The sequence below is a fragment of the Xyrauchen texanus genome, chromosome 18, assembly GCF_025860055.1.
Source record: "Xyrauchen texanus isolate HMW12.3.18 chromosome 18, RBS_HiC_50CHRs, whole genome shotgun sequence".
NCBI classification, from domain to species: Eukaryota; Metazoa; Chordata; class Actinopteri; order Cypriniformes; family Catostomidae; genus Xyrauchen; species Xyrauchen texanus.
Window position 1 is genome coordinate 8,317,584 of NC_068293.1, and position 21,393 is coordinate 8,338,976.

The 21,393-nt window shown below is 36.5% G+C and overlaps 2 protein-coding genes across 2 annotated transcripts; one reads left to right on the forward strand and one right to left on the reverse strand.

The window, feature by feature from the left end:
* Positions 1 to 2,600: 2,600 nt before the first annotated feature.
* On the forward strand, positions 2,601 to 11,977 carry LOC127659278 (uncharacterized). The gene is made up of 7 exons (XM_052149025.1): positions 2,601 to 2,672; positions 5,669 to 5,962; positions 7,937 to 8,182; positions 8,320 to 8,427; positions 8,590 to 8,772; positions 9,141 to 9,338; positions 10,967 to 11,977. Exons 1-7 carry the CDS (start codon positions 2,615 to 2,617, stop codon positions 11,017 to 11,019), a joined length of 1,140 nt encoding a protein of 379 aa, XP_052004985.1. The 5' UTR covers positions 2,601 to 2,614; the 3' UTR covers positions 11,020 to 11,977.
* A 2,696-nt stretch (positions 11,978 to 14,673) lies between these two features.
* On the reverse strand, positions 14,674 to 20,933 carry LOC127659281 (eIF5-mimic protein 2-B-like). The gene is made up of 12 exons (XM_052149030.1): positions 20,847 to 20,933; positions 20,129 to 20,205; positions 19,036 to 19,212; positions 18,859 to 18,953; positions 17,204 to 17,269; positions 16,962 to 17,097; positions 16,765 to 16,874; positions 16,508 to 16,678; positions 16,284 to 16,430; positions 15,791 to 15,929; positions 15,571 to 15,693; positions 14,674 to 15,155 (listed from the first exon to the last, which is right to left on the reverse strand). Exons 2-12 carry the CDS (start codon positions 20,190 to 20,192, stop codon positions 15,121 to 15,123), a joined length of 1,263 nt encoding a protein of 420 aa, XP_052004990.1. The 5' UTR covers positions 20,193 to 20,205; positions 20,847 to 20,933; the 3' UTR covers positions 14,674 to 15,120.
* Positions 20,934 to 21,393: the final 460 nt, after the last annotated feature.

The window sequence follows — 21,393 nt, forward strand, 5'->3', positions numbered from 1 at the left end:
CCCTCTTCTTTTAAGCACACATCATGTCCATTGTGTTGAAGCATTTTGTTGACCACAGCACCTGTGAAACAACCGTCTTTGATGATTTTGAATGACACATAAGCTTTGCAAGAATTAGCTCTTGTCTTTGTTGGTTCTCCTTTGCTTTTCCCACTTGCTTTAGTTGATCTTTCACATGCAAAGTAAATGTAGTCTTTATGAGTAGACACAGGGGACCTGAAGATGATTTTTGTTTCCTCTTCCAGTTTCTTAATGTAACCCTGCATGAAATCTGTCTCCTCCCCAGAAAAAGGTATGACCTCCTGAATGACTCGAGCATCCTTTACTTTCTTTACCTTTCGCCTTATCCCTTCAAGCCAAATATTCTCCATTAACCTGCAAAAGTAAAACAAAATAATAAAAAAAAAATGAAGGTACGAAATTCAAGTTATAAACACAAGCACGTCTTTGTACAGAACAATAACACTGACAAAAAACAGCGATATGAACCTATTGATTATTGCTGCCCTGAGAGCAGCGCGTAGTTCACTAACAATAACGCAGCGATATGAACCTATTGATTACTCCTGCCCTGAGAGCAGCGTGTAGTTCACTAACAATAACACAGCGATACGAACCTATTGATTACTCCTGCCCTGAGAGCAGCGTGTACTTCACTAACAATAACACAGCGATACGAACCTATTGATTACTCCTGCCCTGAGAGCAGCGTGTACTTCACTAACAATAACACAGCGATATGAACCTATTGATTACTCCTGCCCTGAGAGCAGCGCGTAGTTCACTAACAATAACGCAGCGATACGAACCTATTGATTACTGCTGCCCTGAGAGCAGCGCGTAGTTCACTAACAATAACACAGTGATATGAACCTATTGATTACTCCTGCCCTGAGAGCAGCGCTAGGGCGGGAGATGTAACAGTTATCAATTTTACCATCGAAATGCCACGGAGATTTGAACGACTTCTGTTGTCGCATCAACTTCACAGACAGCGAGCTACGTAGCATTGGAAAAGCATGTTTTACAAAAGTTACTCCATATTTCAGATTTGTACCGGTCGACTGATGAAACAGTCGAATTAAAATGCATACAATACAATTTTTAGACTATGTGCATGTACGCTAATTATCTTAGTAAACATTAGAGGATGTTACATTTAAACAAAAATATATAGTAAATTCACTTACCTAGCAAAAAATGCGTTCTCCCACTTGACAGGTATTGTCTTGTATTCCCGAGTCCGACTGATTCCCTCCGTACATTCAAACATCTTGACCCCGCCTTTGCTTCATTTTCATTGGTTGAAGCTGTAAACCAATCATTTTCCTTTCTGCCCTCAGAACATTTTTGAGTAAGTAAAACTCCTATCTGCATCCCTTTATGGCCACCATGTACCCATCCTCTGATGGCTACTTCCAGCAGGATAATGCACCATGTCACAAAGCTCGAATCATTTCAAATTGGTTTCTTGAACATGACAATGAGTTCACTGTACTAAAATGGCCCCCTCAGTCACCAGATCTCAATCCAATAGAGCATCTTTGGGATGTGGTGGAACGGGAGCTTCGTGCCCTGGATGTGCATCCCACAAATCTCCATCAACTGCAAGATGCTATCCTATCAATATGGGCCAACATTTCTAAAGAATGCTTTCAGCACCTTGTTGAATCAATGCCACGTAGAATTAAGGCAGTTCTGAAGGCGAAAGGGGGTCAAACACAGTATTAGTATGGTGTTCCTAATAATCCTTTAGGTGAGTGTATTTAGAGACCCTAAATTCCCTTCTATATTTAGAATGCGTGCAAAATACCCATTTTAACTGATTGAGTCCACATCTCTAAATTATATATGTAAATAATCCTACAGCACTAATAATTCCTTACACTATAATTATGAATTATGTATTAATAATTATGTACACTATCCAAAGCTGCTGGCTAACTTTAGCAAGTATGGTTAATAAATCCACCGCTTTAACTGATCTCTAACTTCTTTATCCGAAGCAAACGCGGTTAATACACATTTAATGCTAATTAAATAAAAGGAAACGATCAACTTTCCATACCTGAGATCCACCTGCATGTCTCTGCTCGGCCATGATGATTGATCCATGTCGTGACGTAATGACGTAACTTCCAACTTCCCTGAGCCTGTTGTACACGCCCCAATCCCCTGACTCCACCCCCACGTAAAAATAGGTGGAGTCAGGGGATTGGGGCGTGTACAGAGAAGTGCAGTGCAAAGGCAAAACGGTATCACAAGCTCACGCTTGATGGAAATGCAGATTAAAAGTAGCGTTGGAAAGTAATTAGTAGGTATCGCAAAGAAAAACGTGTGGCAAAATCATTGCTGCTAAAAATCTGTTGCAGAGATAAAAAAAGGATCAAAGTTCTTACATTTCTTTTACAACAGTCATCAATGTTTGCAATTATATCTTTATTTTTGCTATATTTTCTTTTTCTTTTGCAAAACTTTTTTTTTCTTGTGCAATACTTTATATTTTTGCAAATACATGTGGCACGGATTTGACTCCATATTCAGTCAGCTATAACCGGTAGGATTAAATACCTTTGGTCAGGTGTGTTAACAAAGCAAAAGTAAAAGCACAAAAATGATTGCACTTTGGAAAGCGTTAAATTTTTTCTTCTGTTTAAAACTAACAAGATTCGGTGAGTATAATGCTATTTATTTGATGTTTACTGGTCATTAGAAACTTGCATTGTTATAAATATTCTCTACTTTGTATTTGGTATTCTGATTTCCTGATTAAGCAAACGTTGAACAAGGTTGCTTTATTATACAGTTGAAAGGATCACTACACTAGGTGATTAGGCAACTTCAGGTATAGCCTAGCAGTTAAAAAATAATCCGAACTCCCTTAAATATTAATATTGTTGTTTTATTTCCTCCCGTTTCTACATTATTATTTAGCACAAACTTACACGTTTTAGCTTTCTTAAGTTTGTGTAAATGCACTTGGGGTTCAAAGTATTTATCTTTTTTTCACATTAATACACCTGTCTGGTACAAATATGTGGACAGCGTATACTTTTTTCACCATCTGCCTGGAAAAAAAGATTGAATTAAAATAAATTAGATAATAATATTATAAACTAAAATATTATGCCAATATAAGCCATTTATTTAAATGTTAATACATATTACAGCAATAATATTGACACTTGGCAATAAATAGCATTGGGAGAAATAATGCATGGATTGAATGCACACACAAACGCATTAAGGGGAATTATGTAAAATACATATCTGACTGCATGGAATTAAATATAGTTGTTCTAATTGGGGCACATTGTAATGCAGTGTTACAACTGGGATTTAAACCTGACTGGTCACTTCAGCTGGCCAAGAATTCAAAGAAGCTAGCTAAATGATTGGAGATTTAAATGATACCAGGTTTTCCTCGTTCACACATACTCTGTGTGTGTGTGTGTGTGTGTGTGTGTGTGTGTGTGTGAGTCTTTATGTTGGTTATTTTTATCAATTCAATTCTGTAACTTTATGTGAACAATTGAGGCGTTCTCCTCCCTTTTTAAGAGCATCAGAGTCTGGCGTCATGTCTGATGTTGAGATCCTTAGTACAGTGGACAGATGTTTATCCATTAGCCATGATGTGTAATGGGACTTATTGAAATTCATCACAAGAAATGTTTCTCGCAAACATAAGTGGAGCCAATAAAAAAAAAGCATTCTTTGTTTCACTCAGTGAGTCATAACTTTTGTCTAGTGAGGCTGTGGTGTATGTTTCCTTGAGTGCAGGATCACACTGGATGTCAATCAGTTCTAGTTGCGCATCTGGAGGAGCATTCTCGCAGTCGAAGGTAAGAGGGGAGGACACCAGCTCTAGTTCACATTCAATCTTGGCAAAGTCAGAGAAGCACCGATTGAACACACAATGGAGGTCTCTCAGTGTGGTGGTGTATTTCACAGTGTGGTGGGCTGGCACCTCCAGACTGGCCAAGGTTGGTCAATTCTCTGGAAAACAAGACCAGATCAGCTTTGAACGCTCGCACACACGAATGCAGTTCATGCATAAACACATTCTTTTCTTGTAGTTTAAGGTTGAGTTCGTATTGCCCAGTACATCCACCTTGATGTTAGCTCTGCAAACTCGTCGAACCTTCCCCACCATCACAAGAAATGTCTCAAACTCCTCTCTCAGCTCCCACACATGGTAAAACACATTCCCCAGACTTAGCCAGTGAACGTTCAAGTGATACAACCAATCCGTGTGCTCTGTGTCAGTGTCCTCAAGCAGCTGAATGAACTGGTGATGATTGAGCCCCCAGGCCAGTTTCACCACAGGCTTACCATCATGGTCAGGACATGTTTTGCAAAGGGACTTTTGGTGAATAATGCATATGAGTTGGAATTATCCTCTCTTACCTTGCCCTGTATCATTCGCCGTAGTCCAACATTCTTCCCGGTTAGATTTGGAGATCCAACAGTGGTTATGTTTACCAATTTAGCCCATGGCAGATTCAGTCTCTCCAAACATCCTGACACCCTGTCATAGAGGTCTGATCCCCTTGTTGTCCCCTTCATTAACTCCATGGTGAGAAATTCTTCCACTATTTCAAACTTGTAGCTTGTTCTTAGGATGAATATTAGTAGTTGGGCAGTATCTTTGATTTCCTTGTTTTGGTCAAGTGCAATGGGGAAAAAAAGCAATGTCAGATGCCTTTCTTGATAATTCAGCAAACAATACATCAACAATGACTTCCAGGCTGATGCTTTCGAATTGACTGTCAGGGCACAATATGTCAGCCATTTCTACCATGCAGAAGATATTTCTTTTATCTTCCAATACCTTTTCCTATCCCAGCTTAATATGCAGAAACAATAATAATTAAACATTTCGATGTAGATTACCCAGAGAGGTATAAACACAGTGACCATCCAGCCTGACACAACGTGAATTGGGGCCAGGACTACATTTTAGTTGACCAATGGGAGATGAAGTGGTGTGTTCAGAAAGCTGTTTGAAAACTTTTATTTTTGCAATTCCATTTGGTGGCACATATATTAAACACTTCAGATTTAAAGTCTTTGCTAACACATGTACTGTTGTTGTCTAGAAAAAAAGATTGAGTTTAATAAACACTCCTTGTTTGTGACAACATTCACACTATGGAGTAAATTGACACAATGGGAACCTGTCAATAAAGTCAGCAAACTATATTACAAAACTATGATTATGGAATTTGAGTTTGAAATAGAGTTTGAAACCAACATACAAAACCCCTACTCGAGGAAAAAGAATTTTGCATGATGAGATCATTTGTCAAATTAGACTTCTGAAGTCTTGTAGCACCTGAAATACAGCCCTTGTGACAACACATACTTTGCATGGCAACTTGTTCTGGTCATTCCTGTTTTGTTTTGTTTCGTTTTTAAGAGAGTGAAGAAATAATATTGTTCATTTAAAAATAACTTTTAGCAGCCTGGACTTAATATTTAGTACCTGCTAGTAATGGAAATCTAGAGCTAAAAACCTGATATATCAAGATTGTTATTTTCATTGTAAATAATAATCTGATGCTGATAAGATTTAGATGTTCATTGCACCTTGTTCTTTGCATTTACTCACATATTGAATGAGTTTGTTGAATTATTAGCGCATTAACACCTTATTCATGTTTATCAGATGCTGTCATTTGTGTCACCTATGTTGAGAGTGGGAAGAGTGTTACCTTAAATCCAAATGTATCTGGAGCAACACTTGAAGACATATTATGGACATACAATGGAAATAAGGCGGCTGAAAATGATTTGGTAAATCTTCAAGAGTACGGTCAATTCAAAGGAAGAACAGAGATTCACATCTCTACTGGACAGCTCACAGTTCATCATATGACCAACAGTGACAGTGGTGTTTATCAGTCTGTAATAGATATAAATGGAAAGCTGCAATATTCTGAACATGACGTTAAAGTAATTGGTAAGTGACCTTATATGAATAAGAATGAAAGAAGACACCCCTGCTGAAAAGACCAGCTTAGACAAGCATGAATTGGTGCTGTTCTTGCTGGTGGTAATCATAGCCATACTGTTCACCAACAAAACTTAACTAGTGAAGTTGGATCTCAAGCATCCATCTTTCTGCTTAGACTGGTTTACCAAAGAAATCTTGCTGTTGCTGGTTAAACTCATTGGAGGCCTGACGGGGACACCAGCACACTATATACTGTATATATATATATATATCACACACACACACACACACTGGCAGTCAAAAGTTTGGAATAATGTACAGATTTAGCTGTTTCGAAAGGAAATTGTTACATTAATTCACATTCAACTGATCACAAATTATAGTCTGGACATCACTGATGTAAAAAAACAGCACCATCACTATTTGAAAAAAGTCATTTTGATCAAATCTAGACAGGACCCATTTCTAGCAGCCATCACTCCAACACCTTATCCTTGAGTAATCATGCTAAACTGCTAATTTGGTACTACAAAATCACTTGCCATTATATCAAACACAGTTGAAAGTTATTTGGTTCATTAAATGAAGCTTAACATTGTCTTTGTGTTTGATTTTGAGCTGCCACAATATGGAATAGACTGGCATGTCTTAAGGTCAATATTGGGTCAAAGATAGTGAAAAAGAAACAGCTTTCTCTAGAAACTCATCAGTTAATAATTGTTTTGCGGAATGAAGGCTAGACAATGCTTGAAAAAAAGAAGATTTCATACAAATGTGTACACTACAGTCTTCAAAGGACAACTGGCTTTAACAAGGACAGAATGAGATGTGGAAGGACAGATGTACAAATAAACAAGAGGATAAGTACAACAGAGTCTCTAGTTTGAGAAATAGACGCCTCACATGTCCTCAGCTGACAGCTTCATTGAATTCTACACGCTCAACACCAGTTTCATGCACAACAGTAAAGAGAAGACTCTTAATAATAAGAATTGCAAAGAAATAGACACTTTTGAAACAGAAAAACAAATAGAAAAGGTTCGAGTGGGCAAAGAATCACAGACATTGGACAACAGATAATTGGAAAAGAGTGTTATGGATCTTAACCCCATTGAGCTTTTATGGGATCAACTATAATGTAAGGTGCGTGAGAAGTGCCCGACAAGACAGCCACATCTATGGCAAGTGCTACAGGAAGTGTGGAGTGAAATGTCACCTGAGTATCTGGACAAACTGACAGCTAGAATGTCAACGATCTGCAAAGCTGTCATTGCTGCACGTAGATGATTTTTTGATGAGAACTCTTTGAAGTAGTTTAAGAAGTTCTGAATTTTTTTTCTTCAAACTGTAATAGTCATTTTTCACATTATTAATGTCCTGACTATACATTGTGATCAACTGAATGCCACTTTGGTGAATAAAAGTACCAATTTCTTTCCATAAGAGCAAAATTTTTACATTATTCTAAACTATAGGCTGACAGTGTAAATAAAGTTAATTTGTTATTATATGCCAGGAAAATGCATTTCTAAAGTTTAGAACATATTTATAATGTTAACCTAAAATTGTGCCTCATATGGTAACATCTAAATTAACTGGTTTGATTTAAGCCAATAATAGTCTGAATCAACCATAATGGAATACTAACAAATCAAATGTTAAGTGTTAGATCAGGTAGAAATAGCTCCTGAAGGTTACAATTGCTGGTTAACACATTTTACAGTGTAACAGGGGGGGTCACTGCTCCATCTCTCATATCCATCAAGGGGTCCCCGTATTTATCCATAAGACTTATCTCAGGCTATTGTTATACAATGACACGTGTCATATTCTCATAATATTATGAGTAAAAAATGAGTCATATTCTCACATTTGCAAATAGTGGTATCAGTAATCACAACATTAACATTTACACTTTTACACAGTTGTTTGTCAAATATTTGTGATAGATAAACCAGTATTCACTGTGTTTCCGCTCAGATGCTTTGCCAGAGCCAACAGTGACCTGTGAAGTGACCAAAACTTCAGATTTAAAAACTCTGCTGTGTTCAGTGGACTCCCAGACACAGCCAAGCTATGAATGGAGTGGATCAAATGCAACACAGCAGTCTGGACAAGAGCTTCATATCAGCAAAGAGGAGAAATTGGACTCAGTTTATACCTGCACTGTGAAAAATCAAGTGAGCCAAAATAACACCAGCTTCATTCTGAAAGCCTGCAACACAGGTCTGACTTATCATAATCAATTCATACACATGAACTACTGTACTTTACAATAACTGCTGAAAACTGAGAAGCAGAAATACAATGTTCATGATAAAACGCCTGTATTTTGATTATTGTTATTGTCTTGTTATTATTAGATGGATCACAATTATATCTGATCATCATCATCATCATCATCATCATTTCTGTGATCGTAGCAGTTGCCATTTATTTTGTTAGAAAGAAGGTTAAGACATTGGCACAAGGTGATCATTACCTTAAAATGTAATTGTTAAGTGGCTTTTTAGTTTCACGTTTCCAAGAATAATTGAATTGTCCCTAATCCTCCCTGAATTGTATTTGCATGTCTTTGAATATATTAACCAAGAAGTTTTGTTTCATTTTGTTTTATTTATTTAAATCTTAAGATGCAGATGCAGAGGAAAACAGAGAGCAGGAAATAAGTGAAGACAGAAAGGAGTTTGCAGACAATGATGACAATATGAATGAGGAAAGTCAAATAGATGGGAACGCAACATGTGCTGGTGAAAATAGTCCACTAGTTAAAAATGACGAGAATCTGACTGAACAGATTTCCCTACATAAATATGGTAAATATACAGATTTACATAACATCATGTGCAGTTGTGGGGGATTTGATTTGGATGTTTTATTGCAAATTAAATGATCACGAACACTTCCATGTCTCCAAATATAAACGAATAAACCTATTTATGCATGTTAAGTCTGGAACTACAAATAAACTTTTTTGTTCATGACATGAAAGTACAATAAAGCACTGAAAGTATCATAAAAGCTGTCCATACAACACATGCATTAAATTCCATGTATCCTAAAGCCAAATGATAACAGTGTGAGGAACAAACTGAAATTTACTGTAAGCAATTACTTATTTTGAATGTTTAATGTCACAAAAACTGCTAAGAAGAGATCATTAAGTTACTATTTCTATTTCCAGCAAACAACATTAATGAGGGATCTATAACAAGCGATAATGAAGAGATGAATGAAATGGAGATGAGTGATGACAGAGGAGAGTCTATGGATAAAGTTGAAGGAACAGACTATAAAAACACAGAATCAGATGAAAACTCAGGATGTGCTGATGAAGATGAAAAAAACTCCCAGGATCAGTTTGAACAGATAAATGAATCAGGTAAATACATTAACAGCGTGTGCAGTTTTGCTAAGGCAAGCATCACTATTACTATAGTGCTCATTTGAACAAACAAACAACCGTATATTAAAGTTTGGTGCGTAACTTATCCCACACATTTGTGCTACTGACAAGAAGTATTAAAATAATTGTGCAGCATATTGAAGACTGGAGTGCCATTATTTTTATGGATTTGAATTTTCAGAAACTTTTAATCTGATGGCCGATAAACAGCCCAACATAAAAAAACATCCCCCAGTATCACGCCAATGAGTTTTGCACGGGCAAGCACCACTCACATTTTCTTCAAACCAATGTTGCAAAATGTAGTTGTTATTTTCATATCATCGTTTTCATTTAAAAGTTCAAAATTCACCTCATAAAACGTAGCATAAACAATTTAACCAGATACTGTAAAGACAATAAAGAAGTGATTCATTTACTTTCCAGCAAAGGATTCAGAGCAGAGAATCACAGACAGTGATAATGGAGAAGAAAACAACGACCAGGAAATTTGTCAAGACATAATCAAATATGACGACGCAGGATATATTAACATAGATAATGTATTAGATGAAAACTCAGTAAGCACTGATGAGACAAAGACTGAAGATGACAATGAGAAATGTGAGGATCAGCCTAAACAGAGCAGTAATTCAGGAAAGCACTTTAACTTCTGTTTGTACGGAGTTCGACTGGACTGAATGCCACAGTATAACTGTATTTCAAGTAGTCTCACATTTCTTTACTTTCATATTGAGAAAATGTGTCTCTGTTTAAATCAATGCTTCTCAATGACATAGAGAACTCACTCTCATGCTTAAAATCTGAAGTTATAAAATTCAGAATGAGTGAAGACAATAAAATGGAAACTGTTAGACAGAAAAGAAACTACTGTATGTTTATGTTTAGATCAATAAGGCCTGCCGTGGAAATGTGATAGACTATAAAATACAATAGCTCAGACAATATAGAGAACAAGTAAATAATGAGTCAAAATATTCACAGAAGTGTTAAATTAATAATAAAAGCAAAAGTCCATGTTTCTGTTTGGAATAGCATAGCAATTCCTGCAGCATATTTGTAGTATGTATACTCTGCACATAATGCACATTTTCTTTATGCATGGACCTGCTGCATCTCTTTATTGACTCATTATTTGATTGCCAAATGTTCAAACATGTTTACACAAAATTGTATTAAAAATGCAAAAAACATCCCTTTTTCTCCAAGATAAAAACTGACATCACTTGCTGAATTAAACATTTAATGTTATGAAATCATGTGACAATGAGGTACTGTACTCCAGTTTGAGTGTCTATCGATGAATAATCTGTATCTATTCACATACTATTTCAAATAAATAATAGGCAGTATGTATAGCGCATACACCGACTGCCCAGTGTTCAATAAGCAGTAAGACAATATTCCATTCTGAACATTGTGACTGTAATTTTAGGTTTGAGTTTGTCTATTTGTTTTATTTTTTAAAAGCACAAAAAAGTGACAACATAGAATTGTCTGGTGATTGATCAAACTTATATATATATATATATAATAGTTTTTTTTTAATAATTTTTATTTTGTATATATAGCAATTTATGAATGTATTCTTCTGTTCTTTTCAGCAACAGTACAACTGAGTGTGAAGGAGATGAAAAATAAATTTGAGGCCCAATGACTCGAGAACCCAAATGACTGCCAGAAATTCTACATCAGAGCATTTTTGTATTTGTGTGCTCTGCAAAGGATTTCAACATCACACATTCATGGTGAAGAGGAAAAGAGCATGAAATGAGAGAAGACCGCATGGACAAAAGAGGAGCAGATGATATGAGCAAAGGGTAGTAAATTACTTAAAGGGAGAATTCACCCAAAAATGAAAATTCTCATCATTTACTCACCCTCATCCCAGATGTGTGCCTTTCTTTCATCTGCAGAACACAAATGAAGATTTTTAGAAAAGTATCTCAGCTCTGTAGATCCATTCAATGCAAGTGAATCAGAACATTGAATCCCCAAAACTCCCAAAGTCAGCATTAAAGTAATCTAGTGGTTAAATCCATGTCTTCTGAAGTGATATAATAGGGTGAGAAAAATATCAATATTTAAGTCCTTTTTTACTATAAATCTCCACTTTCACACTCTTGTTTTTTGTCCACACATTTGTCATGCATATCACCACTTACTGGTCGAGGCTGGTCAAAGATGGAGGTTTATAGAAAAAAAGGACTTAAATATTTGACCTGTTTCTCACACAGTGTTTTGTTGACATTACATCATCATGGCTATAACTTTACACAGAAAAGGTTTGTAAGTGATTTTATCAAACTAAAATCATGTTTATATGCAGATCCTTTATGTCTTGTGGCTAAACTTTTGAAACAGTAAGAATTTTAACATTCAGAAATTGGCCCCCATTCACTTCCATTGTAAGTGCCTCACTGTAAGAAAATGAGGAGCAAGTCAGAAGTTTGTGGTATTCAACATTATGCCACAAATGCTGTCGATTAAACTTAACTTGTATTGTACCTTGAATATTCCTTTAATAGACTACTTCTTTGGGCCGTTATGTGCTTTTTGGAGATTGAAACTTCTGGTCACCATTCACTTGCATTGTATGGACCTACAGAGCTGAGATATTCTTCTAAAAATCTTCATTTGTGTTCTGCAGAAGAAAGAAAATCATACACATCTGGGATGGCATGAGTGTAAATGAATATATTCATTTTTGTGTGCACTATCCCTTTAAGAGACACAGACTAGTATCACTAATGTTAACAATTTTATTAGAACTGCCTTTATGAAAGCCTTATGATACTGTTTAGAGATAAATGGTGCTATTCAGTAAGGCTTTTTGGTGCTGTATATGAATTGATGTACTGTAACAGAAACTTTAACAGTTTAAATGTGTGTATCTTTAATAGAGGATACTATTTAAGGGTAGATAATGCTTAAGACATATTTCTTTTAAAACTCAAACAATCTTGTGATGCAAATTTTGTATAAAGTTTACCCATTTAGAAAATGTTACAGAATAAATAGGCAAATCTTATTTTCAAAGTTTTCTTTATTATAAAATGTTTAGCGTCAATATGCTGGTACTGTACATTACACAGCTGGTGAATATAGCTCTCAAACGCATGTCTGAACAAAAATGACTGATAAAAGCATTCAGGTTTTCAAAACAACCTTAAGGAAATATCCACCTTAAAAACAAAAAAACCTGTACGGTAAGATTGCATTGCACCATTGATACATCAGAAAAAGGTTACAGCAGCTGTAAATGAGTGACTGGCACAGATAAGTTGTTTTTTCTCTAGACAAATATTAAAGATAAAAGCATCTGCCAATTGCATAAATGTAAATGTAGTTTTTGCATGAGTGGAAATATTTATGAAAACTGACGTCAAAAATTCTGTCAGTCGAGCTTAACTTTTCACAACATTCTTTGAATCTGAATACATGCATGTTGCATGACAGAACAGAAATGCACCAGTCCCAAATTTGAAATGCCCGATACTCAACCTCTTCAGCATTTTTCATCCACTCCACAAACTTTTTCAGGAAAACATTCATGTTGTTTCAACCCCATTTTATTTTCTTATGTGGAACACAATATAAACTGTTATGCAGACTTCAGTCAAAATTCATTTTTATTTTAATGTAAAAAATTTAAATAAATGATGCAATGAAAGTGAATAGTGACTGAGGCTGATTTTCATTTTTTGGACAACTATAGGCCTTTAATGTGAAGTAATTTTAATGGTATGACAAACAGTCTTTACTTTGTGTTCCAGCAAATGAGTCTTACATATTTAAATGGAGGAACATAAAAATAAACAGGAAATGAGTAAAGACTGAGATGGACAGAGAAGAGCAGTATGACCAGAGTAGTAAATGATACAAGATGTGCATATCAATGTCAAACATTTCATAAATATAGCTTCATGATACCTTAGACCAGGGGTTTTCAAACTGGTGTTCAGTGACCCATGGCCTAGAGGGCCATAATGGGGTGGCAAAACATCTCAGGGGGTGGGGTTGGGAAAGAGCAATTCACCCAAAAATAAAATCACCCGTGTGCCATTACAGATGTGTACAGACTTTCTTCTGCAGAACACAAATGAAGATTTTTAGAAGAATATTTCAGCTCTTTTGGTCCATACAATGCAAGTGAACGAGTGCCAAAATTGACACTCCAAAAATCACATAAAATGTAGTATAAAAGTAATCCATATGACTCGTGTTTCAATCCATATCTTCTGATGTGATATAGGCTTTGGTGAGAAACAATCAATATTTAAGTCATTTTTTGCTTGAAATAGTTCTTCCCGCCCAGTAGGGGGCAAAATGCATGAATGTGAATAATCAAAAACACAAGAACGATAAAATGAAAGCGTAGCCTGACTGTGCAGGGAGAACTTAAATATTGATCAGTTTCTCACTTGTAATATCACTTCTGAAGATTTGGATTGAAACAGTGGAGTCATTTGGATTACTTTTATGCTGCCTTAAGATATTTTTCTAAAAATCGTCATGTGTGTTTGTTTGAAGTCATACACAGCTGGGATGGCATGAGTGCGAGTAAATAAAGGAATTTTCATTTCTGGGTGAACCATTCCTTGAAAACGGTCTTTAATATAACATTCTGCTTTCTAGAGCAGAAATCATGAGATTGTGACAATTTTCTCTATTGACAAGTTTTTCTCTTACCACAGTCGACTTCAGCTGGCTCACTGATTTACTTTCAAGCTGCAGTGCTGCTATTCAACAGTTTTAGTAAAAACGCACTTTATAAATCAAATCTAGTTGCAAATTATTCTTTTTAGGTCTATATGGTTCTCTAGCGGAGTAGAAAAAAAAAAAAAACAACCCAGTCAACTTAATACAAAAGCATATTTTTCTAGATAGCGCATCTTTTAGCTTTAATTAAAAAAAAAAAAAAAAAAAACGATAATAGATTTTGCTGGTACCATTAAGTTGGTGGGGAAAGCTGATTCTTATGCTTTCCTTCCCAAGACATGCAAATCTTGAAATCTCAAAAATGCAGTTTGCACCCCCAAAAAAAAGGGGGACAGGGGGACTGTTATTTAGAAATGACAAACTTTCGGCATCAATTTTTACTGATTAAAAAAAAAAACAATTGCAGTCTTTAGAAAGTTCACGTTTCGTGTAATAGAACGTCTGAACGGTCAACAAACATGAGGAAGGGGGTCCCTTGCTTGGGAATCATCCTCCTTGGTCTCAAACTTTGAAAACAACTGCTCTAATTTCAATGTATTTCCTACCCTTTTAGAAAGACACACCATTTACATTACAGAATTGTTGAAGCTTATTTTCAATATATTCCCTTTATTATAAAAAGTGATGTCAAGGTAAAGGATAAAACCATCAAGATGCTGTTTACAGTACACTTTTGTGAACAATAGTCAAAAAAATTGCATGTCAGCAAAAAAACAAAAGCCAATGATAAAAGCGCTCAGGTTTTTAAATTCCTGAAGGGAGAAAGGTCTACAAAAAGTAAATTCATATGGAGGAAAAAAAAAAAAAAAAAAAAGTTTTACCATGCCGGTAATTTATAAGCTTACTCATACATTGCATCACAAACCACCTGGAAAGGTTTTAGCAGCTAACATACATGGCACTGAGAAGTAAAGTTTGTTTTGTCAATTTTAACGCAGGTTGTAAATTAAGCCCTTAAATAATCAGGAAAAATCAGAATACAGGAGAATCTTCTACAGCAAACCGCAAGTCCTCATTCCAGAATGGCTTTAGTCACTTAGTCCGTTTCCTCTTCAGACTCCGACTCGGATTCTGAAACGGAGCAGATAAAGTTTGTGAAAACCACTTAAATTTACAGGAAAAGTGGTTAGAAGGCAGTCATTCAAGAATGACAAAGCTCTTCAAGTTAATCTTAAAAGTACAATTTTAAAATGACCTAATCTCTATTGAAGTAGAGTTCTGTTGACAGCATTTGTAATATTTAAGTATTGTAGCTACTTTTCAATCAATGTGCATGAAAGTATGTGATAGACACTCCCATTACAGCAAGTACACAATTTTTGCCTCAAGACGACTAGATAGTTGTACCAAGTCAACAGTCACAAATGCCAATCAAGCTAAACTAGTGAACCCATAACATTCCTTAAACCTGTATACATGCACATTGCATGATGGAACAGAAATGCACCAGTCCCACATCTGAAGTGTCCGATACAGAAATTCTCACCCTCTTCAGCATTTTTCAGCCACTCCACAAACTTCTTCATCTGCTCCAGGAAAACACTCTTTCCTTTGGCCAGGTGAGCTTCAGTATACCACTTAAGAATAGCCTCTTCACTCAAGACATCCACTGAAGAAGAGTTTAATAGATTAGAAAGGATTAAAAAGGACCATTTAATGCATTAAGCTTAGCAAAAGCATGGAAATAATTCAGCCCTTAAGACTACCTTTATAGAGGAGCAAGACAATCTTCTGGAAAGTTCTCATGAAGTGGATGTTGTCATAACAGTACTCTTGCATCTTCAGCAGTAGGCTGAGCTCAGAGAGGTCCTGTGTAGAGAAGGCCTTCAGGAGAGCGCTGTGTTGCTGTGAAAGGAGAGTCAGGAATAGGGTTATCACAATACCATTAAGTTCAGCTGATTCAAATCAACACAAACTTTGATGCCACAGCAAAAATGAACACTCATGAAGATGAAGGCCATCATATTCTACACTGTCTACAGTAGGGATGGAATTGTAAGGAACCCAAAGGATTCCAGTTCCCCCAATGTTGCCAATTTTTGAACCATTTTATTAACAATTCCTGCTTTGAGGAAGAAATATATATTTGTTTTACTGTAACTATTAAATTCTTAGTTAATGATCATCCATCTCTAAAATTAAGTCCAGGCATGGCAAGCTGTGAAAGGCAGGGTTATTCCAAGTATTCCCAGTTCTTACCTTCAAGTGTTTAATGGCTTGTTCAGTAACCAGCTCCTCTTTCTTATTCCACTCCACGGTGCTCATGATACTGCTCCACATGATACAAATCATCTTCTGCTCCGTGATGCTGCTCCTCAACATTTCTTCCTTACAATAGGCGATGATCTTAAAAATAAATAAATTTAGCATTCAAAAAGGCTCCAATTTTGAAACATAATTTGAGGGGCAGTGCATTCACAGACCTCTTTAGAAGAAATCCCTTGAGAAATCTGCTCTTGGAGCTCTTTTTGAAGCTCCTTGCGAGCTCCTAAGGACTGCTGGTTACGGGAAATATCAGAGAGCTCCTTGAGGCCAGCATCAGTGAAGTATTTCGAAAAATATTCATTGCTCCGCTTGTTCACTGGAAACAGCTCCTACAACAGAACAGTTAACTTAAGAACTTGTGGTCTGCACAAGATTACTAATGTGGTGCATGTTGACATCCACCATGGTCACTCACCATCAACCTTCCATCTATGCCAACCTTACGGAGACAGGTAGCCACTGAGTTAATGTCCTTCTCATTGATCCAGGATTTGAACAGCTTGACAGCGAAGGCTGGAGACAACCCTGCACAATGCACAAAATATGAAAAGATTGGGTGATAAACTCATTAACAAAATCTTTATGAAATACACAGCAATCCATCAGACATACCTTCTTTGATTAAGTTCTCATTGAAGAGGCTGCTTAGAATTGAAGCTGATACGTTCCCATTAGCCAGCAAGATGCCAGCGAGCATGGCAAGTTTGTTGCGCTCAGACTCACTGAACCCTTTTAAAAAAAGGAGCAACTGGGGTGGGGGAAGAGAAGAGTCAAAATATTAGCCAGACATCTCAATTCTGGGACTGAGGCCTTTAAAGAAAGGGTTATGGTTGACAATAAGAGGTCGAAATTACCTTTTTCATCTCCTCTTCGAAACCCCTCTCCAGGTACTTGTAACGCCTGATAAGCTTGTTAAAAACCTAAATTGAGAAGGACAAAATAATGTTAAACTGGGATTAAATTTTCCCTTGTAGAAAGAGTTGATTTATCCTTGCTTAAAAAAGCTCAAGGTTTAATAGGCCAAACTGCTTGTGTTTTTAGCAACATGTTCCTGATCTGATAGTCTAGATGTTTTTTGTTGCAAGACATCTGTCCACTTTTCATTGTTATTTTTTGGAACCCATTCAACTTAAATATTTTTATAAATTGTAAACAAATACCAAATGATTACAATAATTGGTTATTAATATTATTGGCTTTTAAACACAACAGTAATAACTTTAAATCGTGCTCTTTTAAAAACACTCAAGCTTTTATTTTGTCATTCTAAACTCTCCAGGAAGTCCTGTACGTGTCTTTTTAGGCAAGTTCACAGTAGTTTAAATTGCTTCTTATTCAATTCAAAGTTTTGGTCACCAAACTATTGAGCATCTACACCAGAGATATTTGAGTAGCGTTCAAATATTGCACACCGCGTGAAGGCTAAAATTTGCTGCGAGTGTGTAAACAGAGCAGCGCCATCCACTGACAAGCTGGAGCTGCCCATACTATACATTTACTTATTAAAACAGTCTTTTGTGATTCACAGAGCTATTGCACATCTTCAAGTGGCTTTGGAAAAAAAAATGCAAGAGTCATATGAATACTTTTAATTGTTTTTTTTAATGGTTCTATGTCATTTTTGGATATTGACTGAAACAGGACTAATACCCAGTATCGGATTTGGATGACTAACGCTGTATTCCCAAAAACGACGATTTAAAAACTTTACATTTAAAACTCCTGTATTTCAAAAGGAGACCTATTATGCCCCTTTTTACAAGATGTAAAAGTCTCGGGTGTCCCCAGAATGTGTCTGAAGTTTCATATCAAAATACCTCACAGATCATTTATTATAACATTTTATAAATGCCTCTTTTTGGCCAGAATCAAAATCACCCTGATTTAGTGCGTCTCTCTCTTAAAATGCAAATGAGCTGCTGCTCCCCACCCACTTTCCATAAGAGGGCAGGGCCTTTACAGCTCATGCTTCGGATACTACTGCAACATATCAGAACCAATATGACTGACAGCTTAAATACCGGCATTCAGCCAGGGCTGGGAAGAGAAATCGGCACGGGATTTAACCTAGCAACAGGCCCAAAAGTAAACAAAAACAGTTCATTTCGACAGACATTTTGATTAATAGAAATGTAAGAAAGGAGGAGTGGGTGGACTTAACATTGTAGGGTGGTTGTGTACACACACTGCTGACTCACATTTATGTGCAAACACAATGTAAAAGTGAATTTTGCAAAATGGGTCCACTTTAAACTATTGACGTCAACTTTAAACCAGATTATTCTGTTAACAGAAGGCTTCAGTCATGCCAGCCCATATTCTAAAAAAAAAAAATATTCTCCCCAAAATTATTTTCTGCAGCAGCTGGAACACTTCAGGGCTGCATTTTCCCAAAAGCATTGTGGTTTTTTATTTTAGCATGACTCATTACAACAGCAGCAGGAAATGAGCTTAGAAATTGTGCAACATATTACACATGCATGTGGTCTCTTGATAGCATCAACATCACCTGAGCATAGGCCTGCATGGTTTTGACATCCTCTTCTGCAGTAAAGAGACAGAAGTGAGTCCGAGTCATGTCATCGGATATGGCACCTCCTGGAGCTAATGGGCATAAACAAATAGAGCAGCATTAGTCAAACTATACCTCCCCATTAATTTCCCCCCAAAACTGCCACACTCATACCCAGCATTCCACCAGCCACCAGGATATCAAAGAGGGTTTCAGCATAGCGTCGATAGTCAAGCTTGGCACCAGATGAATCAAGGAACTTTGCAACAGCGTCCAAATCAGAGCCAGTTTGATTCAGTCCTTGAACAACGCACTCCTGAAACTGTGTAGGGTCAAATCTCTCCTTTTCATCTGTTCAAAGAAAGTGGGAGTTGAAGCGTGTTAGGAGAAAGATTCAACTAAATAATTCTGCAGGCTTTTATGGCTATTGATCTATACAGTTCATGTAGAGGAGACTGGGGTAGTTGTCACACTGGAAGTGGTCCTTGTAAAATCCAAATTATGCAAATGCTTATCAATAGCAATGAATTTGCGGTTTCAAACACTTAGTTGCACTCAGTAATTTTTTGTTCACGCCATATAGGACTTAGTGATACCTAGCGGTCTGGATAATCATTGTGTGATCATTCAAACAAATAATATATATATATATATATTTTTTTTTTTTAAAGACGCCATTGCAGAAATGTACCATTCACATGATTCAATTAATCCATGAGCAAAAGTGCCCAATAACAGGACGTTACTGAGAGTATTCGGCTGGTCATGTGATCCTAATATGGCAGCCCCACTGATCGAGCTCTCTCTCTCTCTTTCTCCCTCTCTCTCCTTAATTTCTTTGAGGAAAACTTTTAAGGAAAAAAAACAACATTACTTAATTGCCCTTTAAATTACATCTTGTGAACACCATCCTTCAAACTAAAATGCCAATGTATTTGTAAAAACATAAGGACCCACAAACCACATTTAATCTATATAATAGTATAATCTATTAAATTTTGTCATGTTATTTCAGACCAGGTTTCAACTTTATAAATATGGTGATTTAAAACTAACTGGAGGCCAAATCTATATCTATGGCACTTTTAAAGTTTTCTGTTTTGTAATCGTTCCGTTAAATTTCACACAAGCACCAGTAACATCCGATTTAAACGGCAGGTTACCATCGGGACAACTTTTCAACAATGTGACAAAGATGTGGTAATAACAGTGAATAATGTCCAATATAGTTTTTACATTGAAGCTACATTTTTTTTTAACTACTTGCCTCTTTTCCGTGTCTTAAAACGCTGGCCTGTTAGCGTTGGCTTCTGCTGCTTTTGATGACTCATAAAAAAAGACACCCTGGAAAAAAAAAAAAAAGTGTTTACAAAAGATGTCCAAGTAGGAATCTCCGAAAGGGGGCAGAGTTACTCTAGAAGGGGCGGAGTTTCTCTAGAGGGGGATTGGCCCAGTTCCAAAAGGGGGTGACACCTCTACACACACGGTATAAATTTCTTTCTTGGCAGTTTGGAGCTCTCGCCCCTTTATGGAGCTCAAAACAACAGTTAAACACGTGGTCCAACGGGCTTAATGCACACAACATGGAAAAATGACTTCCAAGTCTCAGCTCATGCTGAATGACTCGGATTATAATCGATTACATTCTTATTGTGAGAAGGTGGCAGCTGGAGATTGGCGAGGAGAACAAACCGAGACCATCACAAGCTGAAGAACGTCAGGAAAAAACATCCTTGAACGTGTGATGTCCTTATAACGAATTTGGGTTCATAAATAGACGCATAACCGACGTTCATTCGTTACTACCAAACGGATCTGGAAATAAATATGCAGTTTCATGTTTTTCATTAAGTGCGACACGTTCAAAACTGGCTCAATCACATCGCAAAAGACATGATATATGATTTTTTATTTTATTTTATCACCTTTAAAACAGAAAAGTATGACAATGACTCAAAATGAGTAACTTTCAAATGAGCACTTACCGAATTATTGGAACAGAAACAACTGGTTGCAAACCAAGAATGACCAGAAGAACACAAAGCAAGCACAGTACTTCACTGCCACGCGGACACGACAGCTTTATAATGAGTGGACGAGTACATGTGAAGAGGGGGGTCGGTGACGACAAAAGCAGAAATAAATGAATAAAGGTGACTAAATAATTCAAATTTGATAGATGCTCTCAATATGAATCCAAATATATGTAGCCATACTCGTATAATAGATAATGTTCATATTTTGAAAATTGTGACGTTACGTTTAACTCCAATTCCCCCCTCATTATAGTTTCCAGACTTCCAGTCACTTGTTTCCTGGTTTGTAAATATGAGTCACAGGGCTGTAACGCTTTGTCGTATAATTCTCGAACGATCTATAAAACTGGAAAAAATTATCAATCAAGTGCAGATATTTAGATGTTATATATATATATTAGTTCTGGTTCTGAATTAGAAAAGTGCTATCCAAATACAGCCCTATATATTCCAACATACAACATTGTTTCAGGAAGTATCCAAAACCTGTCCAGAG

What these genes read in the sequence shown, in the direction of transcription:
- LOC127659278 (XM_052149025.1), top strand. Translation starts at nt 2,615, where the DNA reads ATGATTGCACTTTGGAAAGCGTTAAATTTTTTCTTCTGTTTAAAACTA. An exon ending in ACATGACGTTAAAGTAATTG is followed by an intron (nt 5,963 to 7,936) that starts GTAAGTGACCTT and finishes GTTTCCGCTCAG; the next exon opens with ATGCTTTGCCAGAGCCAACA. An exon ending in GATTTCCCTACATAAATATG is followed by an intron (nt 8,773 to 9,140) that starts GTAAATATACAG and finishes TTCTATTTCCAG; the next exon opens with CAAACAACATTAATGAGGGA.
- LOC127659281 (XM_052149030.1), bottom strand. Translation starts at nt 20,192, where the DNA reads ATGAGTCATCAAAAGCAGCAGAAGCCAACGCTAACAGGCCAGCGTTTT. An exon ending in CCATGCAGGCCTATGCTCAG is followed by an intron (nt 17,270 to 18,858) that starts GTGATGTTGATG and finishes TTCTCAATTTAG; the next exon opens with GTTTTTAACAAGCTTATCAG. An exon ending in TGTCTTGCTCCTCTATAAAG is followed by an intron (nt 15,694 to 15,790) that starts GTAGTCTTAAGG and finishes ACTCTTCTTCAG; the next exon opens with TGGATGTCTTGAGTGAAGAG.